At 42.8% G+C, this 19553-nt stretch overlaps 1 protein-coding gene across 1 annotated transcript in view; it reads right to left on the bottom strand.

The window, feature by feature from the left end:
• BMPER (BMP binding endothelial regulator) overlaps nt 1-16200 on the bottom strand; it is a 235546-nt gene extending 219346 nt beyond the window's left edge. The window contains exons 1-2 of the mRNA XM_017519293.2: nt 15904-16200; nt 14758-14843 (exon numbers count right to left, since the gene is read on the bottom strand). Coding sequence (XP_017374782.1) covers nt 14758-14843; nt 15904-16036 — 219 coding nt within the window. The 5' untranslated portion in view covers nt 16037-16200. The remainder of the gene's footprint in view (nt 1-14757; nt 14844-15903) is intronic.
• Between the last annotated feature and the right edge of the window lie 3353 nt (nt 16201-19553).

Raw genomic sequence — 19553 nt, 5'->3', positions numbered from 1 at the left:
ACTGTTAAAGCATAATCTCCAGGGAAGCTATTTGTGGGGTCTCTCTCACTGACCCCGCAGGGCATTCTCTCAACCCTTGTGATTAGGTGGCATTCTCTGAAAGAGAGCTCTGTGGAGTCTGCCTGGGATGGGGCAGGATTCTGAACTTGAATTGTAGTACCAACTCTTGCTGATTGGAGTGGGACTTTCACCTTGCTTTTCCTTTTCTGAGACTTAATGAGCTCAACTATGAAACGGGTTTCTTAAGAACACCAGCCCTGCCTCACCGAGTGTCTTTGAGAAAAATGAAGTTTGGACTATCCCCAGCTTAGGAATACAACGTTTGTTCACAAAACATCTATTAAGACTTAAAGTCTGCAAGGCGCTGTTCTAGATGTTTTGATCATGAGAAGAATTACATGCTATTCCTATCCTGAAGAAACTTCAAGTCCAGTAGGGGAGAAAGTCATGTAACTAATTAATAAAAATTCAAAGGAGGGAAGAGTGAGGGTTATAATAAAAAGTAACCAATATAAAGTCTTCAGAGAACAAGTGAGTTAATTCTGACTGGGTAACTAAAGGAGGTTAGATAAAGATGACATGACCAGGAAAAGAACACTTCAATAAAGACAGTTAATGTGCAAGATAATTGTGTAAATTTCCACAACAAGCAACACTAGGTAAACGATAGTTGATCTATTATAGTTTTACACCAGTAACAGAATTTCAACTGTACCTAAGATTTAAATATAAACATACATGTTTATGTTTATATTCATATTCATGTATCCCTCTCTTTCTATTATACATCAGGTGGAAAGAGTGTTTCAAAAATTGGCCCCTACGTAAAAGTCACTGGAAGGGTTTATTAAAAATGGAGCTTCCTGGCCAGGCACAGTGGCTCAGCCTGTAATCCCAGCACTTTGGGAGGCCAAGGTGAGCAGATCACGAGGTCAGGAGTTTGAGACCAGCCTGACCAACCTGGTGAAATCCCGTCTCTAGTAAAAATACAAATATTAGCTAGGCATGGTGGTGCACATCTGTAATCCCAGCTACTCAGGAGGCTGAAGCAGGGGAATCTCTTGAACCCAGGAGGTGGAGGTTGCAGTGAGCCAAGGTCACACCACTGTACTTCAGCTTGGGAGACAGAGCAAGACTCCGTATGAAAAAAAAAAAAAGTGCAGCTTCCCTGGTCTGTACAGGAGCTGGCCAGACCTACTCCATCAAGATCTTTGGACCAGGACACAGGAAATCTGCATATTTTAGCAAATTCCCTGGTGATTCTTACACACACTAAAACCTGAGACCCACCACTGTTGGGGCCCTGGTGGGAGAACAGAAGAAGCTGAAGGCAAAAGTCTAACCACTGACTTGTTAACAACCTAAAACTGTGTGAGAGAAGAGAAGTAGCCAAACTGAAGTGTGTGAGGGAGGAAGGGGCAGAGGCCCAGGGAAGGGGATACATCAAGCAACAGAATCGTGTGCCCCTTGTCACTAGTGTTCAGGGTCCATTGTGTGGGTCCCCAGCACACATACACAATGATTGGTTTCATCACACATTCATTCACACTTTCATCTAAGATTCTAACGATAGAGTGTAGTTTCCAAACTAAAACCATTATCCAAATGTTATATAAATATGTATATTGGTTCCTCCAACAGAAGCCACCCCAGACTAATGAGATGCACAAAAAGTGTAGGTTCCTGCACCCTTCCCTGCCTGCCAGCTCTTCCACAACTTCTGAGATATATATATATATATATATATATATATATATATGTACATACAGATACATAACCATTTAAATTCTAGCACGGTCAAGGTCTAACAGGTTGCTCTGACTAATCAAATATTCCAAACCAAAGTTGATATCTCTGGCTTGCATAAGTTAATCAATTTTCAAAGAACTCAAAAGTGATAAAAGATATCTAACTTCAAAACTATCTCAACCATAATTTACTCCCCTTCTGTTCATGTAAAAAGCATTGCTCCTGTCTTCCAGTGCCTCAGGACATTATTAACATAAATGCTCAATAAATGTGTGCTAAGTTTAATGACCATCAGTCAATCATTTGCCTACTGCAGTCCTGCAATGGCATTCAAACATTTCCTGCGGAGCCCCTACCATGCTCCCCGCCTGAGCTGAGCACTGCTTCTCCCCTCCCTCTCCTACTGGCCTACTACTCTCAGAGGGGTCTTGAGGCTATACAGAAGAGCCCGGTAATTCAGAGTTGGAGGTTTACAGACTGAGAGGCATTTTACTATACCACCGCATTTTAGCTTCAGTTTATGAACCCAGTGCAAATTCACTCTGAATTTAAAGACCCCCTCATTCAGGTACGCTGCAATAACCAGGAGGATTACATATCCCTTATAATAACCTGGAGGATAAATATCTCCCTTGAAAAAGCGTAAAGATCCTCAAAGCATACACTAGGCTGCACCACATAAAACTGCTACTCCTATAGGTCAACATGAGACAAATATCAAAAATTTCATAACCACAGTCTGGGGGCTCCAGATTTCTGTAACATGACTAATTATCATGCAAGGTAATTTAAGAAATTTTTTTGCCCTTGGTCAGCATATGGTTTACCTGAAACAGAAAAAAATTCACAGTTTTTAACAATTCCCCTGCACACAGACGCACCCATGTAGGAAAAGGAAGCAGCACCATCTGGTACATGCATTTCCAGCACATCCCAGCAGGGAGAGAAAGGGGCTGGTTCCTCCAACAGAAGCCACCCCAGACTAATGAGATGCACAAAAAGGGCAGGTTCCTGAGCCCTTCCCTGCCAGCCAGCTCTTCCACAACTTCCGACTGAGTCACCACAAAGGGACAAGAAATTTCATCCTGGTGCTCACCTATGTGCTAATGGGGCTGCAGCTGATCTCTGGTGGATCCCACTGGGCACCAGGATCATTGTTTCACGTGTGCTTGAAAACAGGAAATCACCACAACTCAAGTCTAATGGGCCCCATTCCCCCCAAAGGGCATAAACACAGGCCCATGGCAAGACCTTAACTGTTTAGGCATAGCGTCTCCCAAGTGGGAGAATATCTGCTTCATCTTTCACATTCTCTCACTCAGGAAAATAGTGTCCCCCTGAGACCAAAAAAAAAAAAAACACTGCTATGTGAATGTCTTGATGCTACTGCTTTTACACCATAAATCCACAAAGCAGGAGAGACCCAGCAGGCTGTGAGTGTCTCTGGAATTCATGAATTTCTGAGCGGTAAAGGAATAGAATGAGGCAGGCTTTACTGGAGGCAAAAGCTGCAAGCCCCACAGGCCACTGACGTGGAATAGCCTCTGCCCTCTGAGCAAAGAGGGAGCAAATTTAGTATCTTGGCACAATGGCTCTGTTCAATTAGAAAAGCTTGGAAACTGAATACCCCAGTATCTTTTAATAAGACATGGAGCAATCAACGTGGGGAAGAATGAAAATGACATTCATTAATGTTATTGCTGCAGTCCATAGACATGCCTCAAAGAGGGACCTCAGAAAATAGGTTTTTAAAACGTGCTTCAAGAGAAAGGGGGAAAAAATTAAGATCAAGAGGCTGGCTGCGTGTGGTGGCTCACTCATGTAATCCCAGCACTTTGGGAGGCCAAAGCAGGAGGACCACTTGAGGTCAGGAGTTTGAGACCAGCCCTGATGATAGTGAGACACTGTCTACACACACACACACACACACACACACACACACACACACACACACAGCTGAAAATGTCTCTTACCGTGGCCCAAAGAAATGGAAGAGCAGCTTCAGGTTTTTATACCTCCTTTCCATGGGCCAAGCTATCCCTACTAGAAGTAGCCTTCCTGAGGTCACCCAGAGCCAAAAAGGCCAGCAGTGCCACCAGAGTGGCCAACTGACCACACAGGGTCTAAAAATAAGGTGCTTGGCCTATGCGGACAGCATTAGCAGCCACGAAAATTATCTGGTCAAATACTATATATGTGACCAAGAATACAAGTGTTGTTTTGGAAAGGCTTGTTTTTATAAGTTAAAATGCGATGATTACTATCTTCCTCATTTGTATTCTGCCATTCTCTTTGAAGTGGCTCTGGGTACCATCACTCATCTGCAGAGCCTCGCTCAGAGTCCTGTTATGTCTATTCCCTTGAAGCAGGGCATTTGGGGGACATACTGTGGTCAGTGAAGATGCCACGGTCCCACCCTCTCATTTTCTCTGGCTGAGTTACCTGCCTGAAACCTTAAAATTGCCCATCAGTTTACAGATCTTTGAACTTCTCATTTGGCAGATGGAGTTTAGTACCACCCATTATCTAACATTAAAAAGAAAGAAAGAAAGAAAGCTCATTACACTACACGACATGTACATACAATAAGGCCTTTGTCCTTAAAAGAAAAACATAATTTTCAACAGAGTCAGCTCCCAGAAGCCAAGGGAACTAACATCCAAAACCTAATATAAACATGAAGGTTTGTGTCAAGATTGCAGAGTTAGCCTCATTGAAAGGGGCTGGAAAGGCCTGGGGAATGCCAGCTCCAGCAATCAGGAGACATTTTTCATTGTGACTTTTTGAAAGTGGAAGCCAGATCGTCTCAGAACCTCCCTTGTCTATACCTCTTGCCTTGTCAGGGACATTTCTGCTTTTGATAGAAGTATATTTCTATAAAAGGGAATGTTCCTTTTATCACAAATAAAAGCAGATCTAAATATCTATATGATTCTATATTTTCAAATGCGATAACATTGCTTTCAAAGGAAAGACAGTGTTTATGTAATGATTATTTAGGATGTCTTTTATAGAGGAGGTTGACCTTCTGTGACAAACTTTCTGGGAGAATCGTGTTTTGGAACTTGAAGTTCCATTCTGGGGGGAGCTATCCCAAGTGTTAACAGCCCCAACTATAAACAGGAAACTCCAGCCTAACTCCTACTCAAGTCCCAAGGTTGTGGACCTCTCGCTGAAGCTATGGAGCTGACGGAGATGACCATGACAAGGTTCTTACACTTTAAGACGCCATCCCTTAAGACATGAATTGGCCCAACTCATTACACTACAAGGCAGAACATGCTATTACCGAGAAGCAGCAGCAGGCTCTTAGAGGAGTTGGCAGGACTTCTAGTCCCAAGCACAGAAAGTTGTATGAATGTGCGGGGCCTACACGTCCAAATCCAGTCACAGCAGCTCATCTGGGCTTACCCTTTCTAAAAGAGGTCCCATCCCACAGGTATGCACTAGTGCCTGTGGCTGGCTGGAAAGCAGGATGCTCGTCACATCACACTCTTTAAAATGGAGAGGACTCAGAAGCTTCAGGCTCAGCAGGGCCACTGGTCATTAGTTTTACATTTTTGCCTCCTACCTGCCACTTCCTGATTTGATGGCATGGACTGCAGAGGACAACTGTGCCTCACTAAGAAAATATCACTGTGACTTATTGTTTGTAAATTGGCACAAGATAAGCAGGTGAAGCTTTGAAAAGAAAAAAATAGAGGAGTAACCCATCTTATAAGCCCCAAACACTACAAGGGTTTTCCACCTTTAACAGAAAAGCAGTTGTCTCTTCTGACCTTCCATTGTCTACCCTGAAAAAAATTCAGAATAGGCCGGGTGGGAGGTGGTTCACACCTGTAATCCCAGCACTTTGGGAGGCCGAGGTGGGTGGATCACGAGGTTAGGAGTTTGAGACCAGCCTGGCCAATATGGTGAAACCCCATCTCTACTTAAAAAAAAAAAATTATCTGGGAGTAGTAGCACACACCTGTAGTCCCAGCTACTTGGGAGGCTGAGGCAGAAGACTCACTTGAACCCAGGAGGCGGAGGTTGCAGTGAACCAAGATCATGCCATTGCACTCTAGCCTGGGCAACAGAAAGAGACTCCATCAAAAAAAAAAATTAAGAATAAGCACATTTCATAGGTGTTGACAATAAATTGCCATAAATACAGTCTGTAATTTGAAGTATGGCAAAGGCAGTCATTCCATGACACTCCAGTGGTGGAAGTAGCTATCATTTCTAAAATGTTGACCATGGCCCAGACCATGTTGTGAGAATTTTCCGTGTTGTAACTTACAATTCTGACAAGAGCCTCATGATAAAGATAGAGATGTTGAGATATAGAAATGTTAGGCAATTTACTTAAAGCCATGCAACTCTTAAAGGGTAGAGATGAAAACCACTAAGCTGTCATTCCCAAAGAGTATATTTGCTGAATTATGTGCTGAAAAGTGGTTTATGGCATAGATTTCACTTTCATCTATTTAAGTTCTTGCCCTTAATAACCGTTTCATTTACACTGTTTACAAACAGCTTTCACAGGCATCTTGGCCTTTAACTCATACCCTTCACCTCAGTTAATGCCCACAGCCAACCATTTGTCTGCTGAAGGGCACACACCACTGGGACTCGTCCAGGACTTCACAACGAAGTCTCAGAGAGGGTAAGGTGTCTGCTCAGTGGTGCACAGCTACCAGGCAACCCAGGTGAGAATCAAACCCATACATTCACACATAGCGGCCCCCATAACACAGCTGCACTTCATTGACAAAATGGGATTTAAACATTTCATGAAAAAAGAAAATATCTTACCTGAAGACCTAGAATTTAAGACATTAAATTATATCATAATATTTTTAAAGCACCATTAGCAATTTAATAGAGCAAACTTGAAAGTTTATAATACTAAGTTTTTATATTAGTCAGACTCTTTTATATTGTTGCTTTTTTCCTAATAAAAAAAAGGCCTCAATGTGGCCTGGCCCACTTTACATTTAACTATAGAAACATTCCAATGACATTTGCAAAAAGTATATTATGGTTATCCGTGAAATTAGTTTTGTTTGGGTACCTTTTAAAATTTCATGTGGTATTTATTCACTTTTGCTAACATCTTTTAAAGTCAAAGTTTGGAAAAATTTGTGATTTTTGCATTAAATTTTCAAAATCTCTATAGCAATTTGGATTCCTGCCAACTGGGGTTCCACTGAATCTCATCTATGATCAATTCAATCCCGTGTGCAAATATGCAGGGTCTGGGTGGTGGGGGAGGGACCATTGTTCATTGTTTCAAATAGTCCAAGAAGATGAGAAAGTTCCTTCTTTGATATTCTGCTAGAATCTTCCAATTCTTTGCAATGTTTAATGCCACTAGTCTTTCTCTTCTTCAAACATCTCTGCCTTGGCCTGTGCCTTCCTGGTTCTCCTCTTGCCTCTATAACTAACTGTTCCATCTCTTTCACAGATTTCTCCTTTTCTGTTCTTCTTTTAGATATAACCCTTCTTCTAGTTAATATTGTAGACCCATTTCTTAAAAATCTCAATTTAAACTCCTTCCCAAGGCAAATAATTTATTCCCAAAGTTTTGAACTTTATTTCTATGCAGACAGGTAACAAATTGCTAACTTCTAATCCTGATTTCTCTCTACTGAACCCAAGATCCACATTTTTAAGAGCCTACATGGGTTTTCTACCTTGAAGGCCTATCGAGCCCAACACATTACATCTAAACTGATTACTACCCACCCACCCACGTGACCCCTTCTCTTCTTACAGTGTCTATGATATTGGCTAAAGTTCTCAAAATTCCCTCCAATTTTTCCCATCTCTCACCTCTGACATCTATTTTCTTGCCAAGTGCTATAAACATGGGCTTCAAAACACCTCTGCAAGACTAGTGGTTCTTGATGTCATGGCATGCTGGTGCACTTTTTAAAGGTGAGCCACCCAATCCTGGTTAATGTATAAAAACTGTGCTAAAACTGCATATATACTATCATGAACATATCTACCAGACCCAATAATTTACCAAATGGATTATGCAGCAGCGTAAGGCAGAGTGTCACTGTGAGTAAAAGGAGAGAGGTGGTTCTCTCAAATAGAATTTTGAGAGCGCACTCTGGGAGGAGAACTACTCTATTCAAGTAGCAGAGCCCCACTCTAGAAGCACCAAGCGACAAGCAAAGTGGCTGTGCTAGCAATCGCTCCACTGTAATGACTGCTGCATTTTAGCAACTGTGTCTTGCTGGGCATGGTTTGGAGTCTTTCCACTGAAATATTCTGTTTTTTCCCAATACCTTTGGGATTCATCTAAATACACTATGACTGGAAAGCAGTCAAAGAAATTCAAAAGACTGAGCAACGCTGGTTTATCCCAACACCTTCTTTCCATTCTCACTGCTCACCCTTGCTCTAGGCTGCTTGCTCTCACCTGACCACACAATATCCCTGTAGTCGGTTGTCCAAACTCCAGCCTCTGCACACTCTATATATCCCGTACAAAAGCACCTAGAGACCTTTAGATAAAATGCATTTTATTGTGACATGTGTTCACACAAAAATAGTAAGTGACTCCTCCCAGCTGCATGAGTGGAACTGACATCCTTATTATTACATTCAAAGTGCTCCCCGTGCTGGTTCCCACGGAGCTTTCAAACTCCCGCTCCATCACGGCTTTGGGCACGCTGGACTCTGCCATTTCCACAGTCCCAAGCACACACTCTCTTTGTATCTTTTCTCTAACAAGCCTTTGCCTGGATCATCTCTCCTCCCCCATCATGGTCCCAGATACTCTAGTCAGAATTCATCTGCAGCCCCTTGGTACTTGGGTTTGAATGTATTACAGCGCTTTTCTGTCGCTCCTATAAAACTTTATAAAACTTTGTATTTATGCATGTGTTCGTCTCTCCCATTAGGCTGTGGGCAAGAATCTGTCCTGTCAGTCTTTGTCTCCTCAAAGATCCCCAGCCAGCACAATGCTTCAAACACAGAAAGGGCTAAAAATAATAAAATAAAATGGAAGAGGGGATGAGGTGTGGAAAGAAGGAAGAAAGAATAATATTATTAAATTTATAACCTGCTATCCCTAGTGCTTTGAGTGGTGTTTTATAGAATTAGAACTGAGAATCAACAGGTCTTAAAATATATATCCAGCTCATTTGCTGATCTTAACTAAGTTCAACAAGCACACTTGACCTCCCAGTGCCATGAAAGGTGGTGTTACTCATATTCTTTTATGACACAAAGGACTCAATATATCATCATTTATACAGAAGGGCCATAGAAGAGGGTGTGAAAAACTGATATCCTTTATTTATTCAATCAATGTATATTAACTGGTTTTATTTTTCCATCACTTTGCCTTGCCTGACTTTTCCCATTATCTCCTATTCTACTGCCCTCCCCAATTTGTGTTCTAGTCTGGGGAAGGGCTCTTTCCTCTACATTATTTCCTACACTTAAAACACAGTTTACTGTCAATGCCCACAGTCAAGACCAGTGCCTTGAAAGAAAATAAATGGTGTTTGAAATAGGATGGGGAAGGGGAGCAGTGAGTAAGTAAGCAGCAAAAACACAGTCAGGTCTGGAAAGGGGTCGAGAGACTTCCACAAGGCAGGCCAGGAAAATCCCCATGATGCCAGGCCACTAGGCAGTTTTTCCAGAATTACAGCACTCCCGGGTCCCAACCCAATCCCTCTGCCAATAAAAGTACAAGTGAAGGTGACCCCACAGGCATAGAGATGTAAATACTCTGCAAAAAAGCAGGCCCCTCTTCCACAGAAAGTTTTTTTTTTTTTTTAATGTTTAATGAAGAGCGAGGGGAAAACAACTCACACCAGGGCCCAAAGATCACTGGACCAATAAGGAAGCGGCCTCGAGCAGCCCATTCCAAGCCTGGAGGGACAGAAAAACTAAGGAAACATTTCTGACAAACCTTTTCATGCATAACAATGGGTGGATTTGCCATCATTATCCCTATGTCTCCTCTGTCTCTATCAGAGTCCCTTTTATCATTTTCTTTTGGAACTTTGCATCCTACTCCATGTGAGGAAATAAGAATTTTTTAAAATAATGCTATCATCAACAACAGCAATGAAAAATCATTCTGGAGAGTTTATGCGAAGCTCCAATCCAAACCTTACCTGCGACATCTCATTTAATTCACATAGCAACTCTGTGAACTAGATGCTGACATCCATCCCACACTCTAGATGAAGAAACTAAGGTTTGGGAAAGTGAGGTAATTGTCTCAACTTCACCACTGGTTTGATTTGAACCCAAGACTGTCTGATGTCTGGGCCAAAGTTCTTTTCCAAAATGTTATGTTGCCAGCCAAAACCCATATCTTCCTTTGAAGGGCTCTCCAAATTCTAGACGGTTTGCATTAGAAGATCAAAACCACTCTAACTGCTTCATAGAGAGCCTATGTTAGCTCTGTGCAGGCTGCAAGGACTCCCTGAAGCTCTTGAAGGTATCTGTAGAAGTTTTTAAGTAGTAAACGTTTTCAGCAGAAGGAAACTGTGTTAGCAGAGAAGGAACTGACTTCACATCCCAGTCCTGTCTCTCAGTAACTGGGTGAGCTCACGAGATTTGCTCTGCTTCTCTGAGTCTGAACAAAGCGTGGATAAGACTAAATTTCAGAACTGGTCTTTGTGAATTTGCCAACACAATCCTATACATTAACTGTTACTTTTCCCCAAAATTGTTCTGTTGAAAGGTAATTGGTCAAATGACCTTCTAAACAGAGTAAAAATAAATTAATCTGATTTCTTCCTTAGTGAGCATCCAAAGTCTAGAAATGGGATGAAACAACTTGGAAAAGGTATGGCAATCTATGTATTTGTGCATATACTGAGTGGCAGTACCTCTCTGAACACCTCTGGTTTGCTTTATAGCTTCTCTCCCTCTCTCTCTCATACATGCTCACACACGTGAATTGAATCCTCAGGCAACATTATCTCCCGCATCCTCAAACATGTGCCTAACACTTGTTTAGATAATAGAAATCTATTCTCCAGCCAGTTAATTTGAGCAATGAAGAACATGAGGATTTTATGGAGATAAGGCACCGGAGAGAATCTAAGATGCTGGGAGCTCCTTTTGAGCGATATTGAATTTTTGTGATTAAAAAAGTAGAAGACAGCAGACAAGGTCTCTCTGTCTTCACTATTTGGTTGGCTCCAAGACAGGTGGAGCCCTGATTCTTGTAACATTGAATTTCACATTGCTTTTTATGAGCAAAGGGTCCGTTTCTACATTGCACCTCTGGATTTAAAAGAGGAAATTTCAACCTCAGAATAATGTTTTTTGCTGAATAAAATGTATGCCAAACTAAGCTCTGACTTCGGGTTTTCTGAGTCCCAGTCTCCAAAGTTTTCTCAGGTTTCCAGTACTGGGCCCAGCTCACTGGCTCCCGCCATGTCCTCTTAGTCTGCAGTTAGGTGGAAAAGGCTGAGAAGTAGGAGCACCACTTCTCATGTGCACTCGGTGGACCTGGGGACATCCCAAAGATCAGAGAATGGCTTCAGCTTCATTTTATCTAGGTATGGCTGGCTCCTCTATCAGCTGTCCTCCAGGACAGGCACCAATGTGTTTTCCTAAGCATTATGGGAAAAATAATTCTAGCAAGAAAACAGGGAAAATATCATACAAAAACAGTAATAAGTGTTGGCCTCCCTTCCTCAGCTCCATAAAAGACCATTTTGTAAGGTGGGGGAAAGTTATGCTTTGCTTTCTGACTAAACAATAAAGTACATGCAGTTTAACCTAAACTGCCTACCCAGTTCCCTCAATTTTAGGACCATGATCCAACTTCTCACCTTCCCCCTTAAATAGATGAACTGAAGCTTTTTGGGCCACACACTTTAAAACGAGATTCCATCACCAGCTAACAAACCAGTTATTCTTGGATCGGGACTGGTTCTGGCAAGATGCTCGGGTCTATGCCGAGGTTGATAAATGAGAATAAAATTATCCAGCTCTGCTGACCGTGGCCACTGCTCCCACTGTCATCCTCTAAACCTACACAGAAATGAGCTCACTCCAACCTTTGAAACATTTCACAGCTTAAAAGTTTAAATCAGGCAAGTTGATTTTTGTGGGGTTTTTCAAGCTTTTACTCTGTAATTATATACAGGACTGTGTGCCACCTATTTCCTCCCAACTGTAACATTTTACGTCTTTTTAAAGCATACGTTGACATTAGCTTTTTCTTTCTTTCTTTCTTTCTTTCTTTCTTTCTTTCTTTCTTTCTTTCTTTAGTACATGTTATGAAATAAGATATGAGCTTATACTCAGCCTTAGGTACCTTTCTGCCAAAAGGCTGGACCAACACAAACTAAATATGACTATTTTCTTTATCCAAAGTACAGTTGAGACTATTACATACCCTCTTAATGTACATACATAAAACCAGCTCACCACTAACGCTCCCTGCAGGTCAACTGAAATCATAATGAAATTTTCCTTTCATTTAATGCGATTAACAAATGTCAACGAACCAAACTCCTGAAAGACTCAAAAGAAAAAATAACCCAAGGAACACCGAAAGGTAATATAATTTGGACGTTCTTTATATTTTCTCCTTACTTTCTCACGTCTTTAAATCAACAAATAGGTTGTTTCTTACGGTTATAGATAGGCATGTGCTCTAGAGGCAGAAAAAAACGAGATAGTTTCAGCTCCACTATTCACTCAAATGCAACCTTCACAAGCTACTTAGCCCTCTAAGCCTCAGTTTTCTCATCTGGAAAATAAAAATAAAAGCCCTCAAAGGATTTTTGTGAAGATGAAATGAAATAATGCAGGTTTAGATAAGGCCTTACAAGTAAAAATAAAATAAAATTAAAATAGTAAACATGAATGTTTACCATTGCTAATATTATCAATCTGCTAAATAGGTCTACCTTCCAGCCTAGGTAAAAAAAAATGCCAAGTAGCTTCCTGCCTGTGTAGAGTGCTTTGAAATCCATGAACTGCAGGGGGTTTGTGGAAATGTACAAGAGTGTTATACAAAGAAATAAGTGGTTATCTATCTATTCTTACTCAATTTTACCAAGTCATTACAAATGTTTGGGAAGCAGTAATGACTGTGACAACTTAGGTCCCCTAATTCTAAACCCCTGCAAAGGTCATGATAACATATCACTGAGCCTTTCAGCCAATGAAAGAGCTCTATAACGGGTGAAGCCAATAGCCAAAGTCCTGATATTACATATTTAGAAAGGATTTCGGACAGCACTCACCCAAAACAGATACCTACAATTGTTACTTAAATGTTAAAGACATAAATGAACCTACTGCCCTTCTAAACTTAATCGATGCTTTTCTGGAATAAATATCACTCCCACTTGAATTCCAACTGATGCATCCTTTCAGATTTACTCTTTACCTTCAGAACTGCAGGATTCGAACATCTATCTTATCACTAAGTCTCCACTTTCCTAGAAAGGTACTATTTTTAGCTGGAGTAGGAGTACTCAAAAGACGGAATGCTGTGGGGAGAATTTCTGATCATGTTATTTGTGAACAACTACATACGTAAACTTTATAAGTAGTAATATTGCTGAACAGAAAAAAATCATTTTTATATGTGAAGCTCTCAGAACATTTACATATTACTTGGTCAGGATAATTTCCTCTGAAATCTTAATAGATTAAGATAAAAAAATTCACTCACATTCTACAGATAAGAAAAATTTAAAAAGGAAGATTAAACACACAGACACTGCATTTGTGAATCTACAACTGAGTCAGAATTTAAACCCAAAGCTTCTTTTCAACAAAGTATTTAGTAAAAGATCATTAATGAACGTGGTAGCCCATAAGGCACAATCATAATACACGCTCTCACAGCTCTGTTTTATTAGGCAGCAATATTTATTGTGTCAGCAAACGCAGTGCATTTTTACTCGTTTCTGCTGATTTCATTAGTATTCCGAACCTTAGTCTTCTGAACCTGATACAGCCATTTACCTTCACCCATTTATCACTTCAAAACATTGACTCAACCCTTGTCATGAAAAAGTTTAGGTAATGTGAACTCAGATGGCTTGGATTTTGCCTAAACAGAGATGAATCCCTTCTCCAGTTCCACACAGCGTGCTGATCTAGTAACAAGTAGTCTTCTATCATTTTGGGGCTTTGCATGTGACTGCCTTAATGTATTTCCAACAGGGTTTTGTAATGTGTTGTTTCTAACCAAATTTTGCCAAAAGTGATTGGTATGTAAAACACTCTTAAGCAAAAATGTTTCTCTTGTAGGTCCATATTTCATTTCAGGTATTCTTATTCACATTACTTAATCTCCCCCAAGTGGTTACTTATTAGACTTATCATTAGCTATTATACTAAAATAAAGGGACACAAATTAGTTTTTTAGTCTGCTAACCACTGATAGTGTTAACTAAGCAGCTGACAGCCGAGGGTCATTCTCTATGAAGGATGGAATTGTCCTTTCTGACTCATGCTTTCAAATTGGAAATGAAGACTGTACTTGAGAGTTTAGGGTATAACAGGCAAAGAAACCCAAGAAATAAATCCAGAATTACATCCTGTCCTCATGTTTGTTTTTTGTGACTCTTTCCCTTTGTTGCATACCTTATTCCTGAACTTCATACTTAAATCTTATCTCATCATTTTCCTGCTGAGCATAGATGACAGAACTAACGCAGAAAGTTTGGTGGTTTCGAGGATGTGGTTGTAATAATCATTACTGGAAACAGACAGTACAAACCGTAATTTTCACGGAGATGTCATACAATGCCTATCTGAAATTTACCTCTAAGGATGTAAATTTATAAGGATGATGTCAAAAATAAGAATTTCCAGTTGGATGACATGGAAATTGCCAAAGTCCATAAAACTCAGAAATTAACTGGACTCAACTCACAAACTATGTACAGTTATGTGCAGTTTTGTAATGACTAAAGACAATTTGTAAGATCTGGTTATATTATCACATTTAGTGGATTCACCTTATCAGAGAGAGCAATTGAGTTCATATTGCCTGATCTCCACACTTACCAAGCAGACACACATTATGCAAGGGTTGTCCGTGATAAATGGAATCTGGAGGACTTCGCCTTCATTTTCACATTTTGCAACAGAACCTGAAATTCAGGGGAAAAAATGTTTCATTTAAAGTTAGCTTAGTACCATGATTTCAACATTTAAATTTTTGCACGAATCCTTTTTGAAACTTCTACCCGAACTTTAGAAATTCTTAATATGGTTTAAATTATTAAATTCACCAAAGAAAATCCCCTGCCCCCAAAATCCAATTTCAATAATTTTATTTAAACAGGTTAAAAAAAGAAAAGACTATGATATACAGATACATTATCTGTTCTCAGATGGTTTAAGCACAATTCCAAGTGTTTCACTGGATTTTTAATAACACTCCTCCTTTATGAAGACACAGAGCCCCATATGAAAAAATAAAATAAAAAAACTTAAATTGGCCATTAGGGCAGATTTTAAATTGACCAAAAGTCAGAACTGTGTCAATGAACAGGCCTTCCTACGGATCTGTCTTGCATTGTCTTAGTTTGAAATCACTTTGTGAAACGCAATCCTCTTTTCCCCTCTCTTAGAAATTGACTCGATATTTTCTTTTCTGCACCAGGTGTCAGTAAAGTATGTCCTTCAGAATAGCAGCTGAGGTCTTCACCTGCCTGAAAATATATAATAATTATGTCCGGCTATTAGCGCCCTTTTTAAATGATAGTTTCTTTAAATTCATGGTCTTGAGAGCCAGTGCTTTAAAAACCACTCCTAGCATGGTAGATGTATGGTACCCCATAGATGAGAAAGGAGGATGTGCGGAAAACTGCACAATTTTTTTCCCTGAGCTCTACAGAGGGAGAGAAAAATGAAAATAAAAGTTGAGGAAAACATTCAAAATAAATAAAATAATTTTTCAAATTCACATGGAAGAATGTCTATTATTACTACATTGAAAGCAACAGCCTCTCAGCCTGCAACCTCTTCACCTACTCCCAGTCTTCCCAGCCCTTCCGGGGCTTCACTTCATCCCCCATCGACCAAGCGCAGGGCAAGCGCCAAGGTAAGCCCTCCCCACCCTCCCATCCCCGGGGTAAGCCAGCACCATCTCTCCGAGGTACCAAACCGGCGTCCCAGAGGGCCGGTCCCTCCCGCCTCCTCCCCTACCTGTCAAGAAGGAGGAAGCCAGAGACATGGGGACCCCCGAGCAATTGAGCAGCAGCAAGACGCAGCAGGTAATCCCAGGCGAGCGCCGGCAGGGACGCTCAGCCAGAGCGCCGACGCCGGAGAACCAGAGCATCGTCACCTGGAGGGAATCCCGGGCGACTGCAGGTCTCGCGCCGCAGCCTCTGCTCCGCTGCCGCCGCTCGCAGTCAAAAAGGGCTCTCAGCCGGCGTGTCGGGAGACAGTCCGAGAAGGAGGGAGGCGGGCGCCCGGGAGCTGGGGGGCGGAGGGGACGGGGGGGTGTGAGGGAGGGCGGCGGGATAGGCGAGGGGTGGGGGGCTCCCGGGGAGGAGGGGTCCTGCGGCCAGGCTCCTCCGTTGCGGCTTTTTTTTTTTTTTTTGGGGAGTTGCTTGCAGTGGCTTAGCAGTCAGCCCCTCCACGCCGGAGAGGGGCCCGGGAGGAGGGGGTGTTGCGGCAGCCGGAGATAGACGGAGAGGAGCCGCGGGGCTGCAGGCTGCGCACTGCCCCTCAGCTGCCGCCCGGGCTGCAGCTACGGCCCCCGGGGCTGTCGCTGTCGCTGCGGCAGGGTCCTCCACTCCCGCACTCCCCACCTCCTGCCGGCCCCGCCGGGTCTCGGCGCTCCGGGCGCGCGCTGGCTCAGCCGCTAGAGACTGGGGCGCACCGGGCGCCTGCCGGAACCCGCTGGGGGCGCCCGGGCGCGGGAGGGACTGCGCGATCGCTACAGCGGGAACCCTCAGGGCTGGGCGTCCAGTTCCCCAGCCCCACCAGGGAGGCCACAGCCCGGGGCGCAAACCAGAGCCGTGAAGGCGAGTCTCCACCGCCCGGCGAGCGCGGCGCCTCCTCCTATTCTGGGAAGCCCGGGGGATGCGGCAGCACTAGCGCTCAGGCCCGGGTGCCCCAACCCTGCGGGGGAGCCGCAAACGGGACGCCGGGGCGCCTCGCCACCCTGCTCGCTCCTGGGTGCCCCAGCTTTGGGAGGGAGCGACACACCCGGGGCAGTAGGGCTCCCTCAACTTTTCACGCCCTGCTTTGCTTCCCTCTGACGGGGACGCGACAGCGAACTGAAGGGGCTGAGCGGACAGCCGGGCGAGTGGCCTTAGAGATCCGTGTTGGTGCTTATCTGTCTGCGCGTCCTGACACTTGGGACGACCGAAGTTGAAAGGACACAAAAGGTCGATTAAAAAACCTACACAGGCAAACGCCTTTCGCCCTTAAAAGAACAGTCGCTCCGAGACTCCTCCCTTCCAATCTCCGGCGGGCCGGGACGGGGAGGTGGTGTTTGACTAAGCGTTCATTCACCCGCAAAAGAGGGAGAGACCCCCGCCCCTCCGTTAATCTCTGGCTGGGGCCGCCGCGCGGCGGCCTTTGCAGCTCCGAGCTCTGTCGCCCCCTCAACCCGGCTGCGCCCTCTCGCCTCTGCGGCACTGGGCCCCTGGGAGTCCGCTCCTATGATCCCCCTGCTGAATCGCCGCCTCCTGCCCACGCAGTGGCACCCTCTGCCCAAAAGGCGTGCAATCGCAGATAGTTTTTGTAACCAAAGTACGAAGGCGCGGGGTGGGAGTGAGGAACGCTTGGCAAGTGTTGAGACCTGACGATCTGCTAGCTGTCCTTGAGCTCACAGTGGACCACCGACTTCCTCAGTCCAAAATTGAAATCGGGTCCCCGCGGAACGGACTTAAGGGTCTCCAGGCAAAGTGGGTTGTTTCCATTGTGGAAACTATAGCTTTGAAAATAAATGAGTCTGTTTGCTGACAGGTTTAATCTGATTCACCGTAACCCTCGCCTGCCTTGCTGACTGTTTATTTTATTCGTTTTTTTCCGAGTGATTTGGAGGCTAAACTTAATTGGTGCAGCATTCATCGAGACACACGGAGGAGCTGATCCGAGCACGTTGCTCTGACGTGGGAAAAATAAGAGAAGGGAAAGCTGTCATTAGCTTAGCATGCTCCATATCCCTCTCAAAATAGATTATTCCTGTAAATTTTAAATTAAAAGAGAAGAAGGGTGTTGCGTGTTTCCTTTCCCCCTCCCCCCTACCCAAATAAAACCGTGGCCAGTCAGCTTCTCGGAAACCAGAGTGTTTAATGTATTTACTAATCATTAAGATAATATACAAAAAGAAAAAAAATCTCTAAATCCAGCCTTACTTTCCAGGGACTCATTACAAAATAAAATAAATAAAATTAGAATTAAAAATCAAATAAATAAAAACCTTTATTGCTGCAGATAAGTACAATCAGTTGAAACCACTAACTCCTCTAGCTAAAAAGATTGTCCCTGGATGAGGCTTTTAGATAAAGTTGTTTATCATAATTTAATTATGGGAAGCTGAATAATAAGGAAACTGGGAGACCTTTTGTTGCCTTAGCTGTAGATTTGGATAAATGTACGCTATGAATTTGCAAGACATTTGAAAAGTGTGCCTGAATTGCTTTGATATGCCTTCCTTCCCTGGCACCAGCGATACATTCTCAGAATTCGCATGACAAATTTCTTTATGATAGAATCTAGCTCTGTGTGGCATTTCCATAATGTGCAGCATGGTGCATTACAGTACACTGGAACTCTTCCTGTAGGTGCAAATCCCAAAACCACCTTAAAAACTTTTTCGTCTGCCTGAAAGTTTGCGAATGGGAAAGATGCACAGAAGCCTTTGGCAAATCTGTATCCTCTTCCTGTTTGTTATAATCCTCTGCCACCAGTGATTTCCCTTGCTGCCTTCTTGGCAAATGGGCCCTACTTCCGAAAAAGCAGCCTTCTCTCCCAGGCCTTATCAGGATGTTTTCCCCTGTATCTACTGCTGCCACCACCCCTTCAATTGACAGTCTATCAGCTGCCAACTGGTCTCTGTCTACACAAAACAGAGATATTCTGGGGTCAAAAAGAAAAGAGAATGCCTGCACTGAAAAGCACATAGATCTGCCTTCATAGTTTAACTAAATGGTGGAACTATCCAAATCCCAAAATGACCTTGGCTGAAATCAAAATGAGGGAAAAAAATGTGTGCTTATGACATCTTTCAAGGGGAAGGAGGTGATGGGGCACAAAGACCAATATTTAACTCTGGGCCTGTCCCAATCTGAGTTAGACAAAACTCTGTCTCATCTCTTTCTCTGGAAAATAAACCATGAAACCTAATCAGATTAGAAGGGGCCAGGCCTTCAGTAAGAGCAACTTTCTTCATCTCTTCTCAAAGCTATGATGCTAAATTCTTACTGAGAAATCCAACTGAATGTACAACTTAGTCACATGGATTCAAGTCTGAAAAATACTTCCAGAGAAATCACACCCATCCAGCTTTCTAAAAATTAAAATAAATAGACCTTTCCTAAAGGAAACAGAGTAAAGAGATTGTGATACCTACCATTAGGGCAGGGTGCAAGGTATTCCATAAACTTGAGAAAGTTATACCTTAAAAAGGGCACAAGACTAGGCATTTAGACTTGATAAAGATAAAGGATTATGCTACCAAGGATCTTATAGTCTAGTAAGGCAGATAAAATGTGTTTATAATGAATACGGTACAAGGTAGAAGTAAATGTAAGAAGAGAAGGTAATATGTCATGGAAGTTTCCAAGAGAAGATTAAGCTTCCTGGAGGAGGTGGCATTGGAAACTGAGTTTTAAATGAAG

The sequence above is a fragment of the Cebus imitator genome, unplaced genomic scaffold, assembly GCF_001604975.1.
Source record: "Cebus imitator isolate Cc_AM_T3 unplaced genomic scaffold, Cebus_imitator-1.0 Scaffold734, whole genome shotgun sequence".
NCBI classification, from domain to species: Eukaryota; Metazoa; Chordata; class Mammalia; order Primates; family Cebidae; genus Cebus; species Cebus imitator.
The sequence above is the reverse complement of the archived record's forward strand: the minus strand, read 5'-3'. Positions and strand labels throughout refer to the sequence as shown.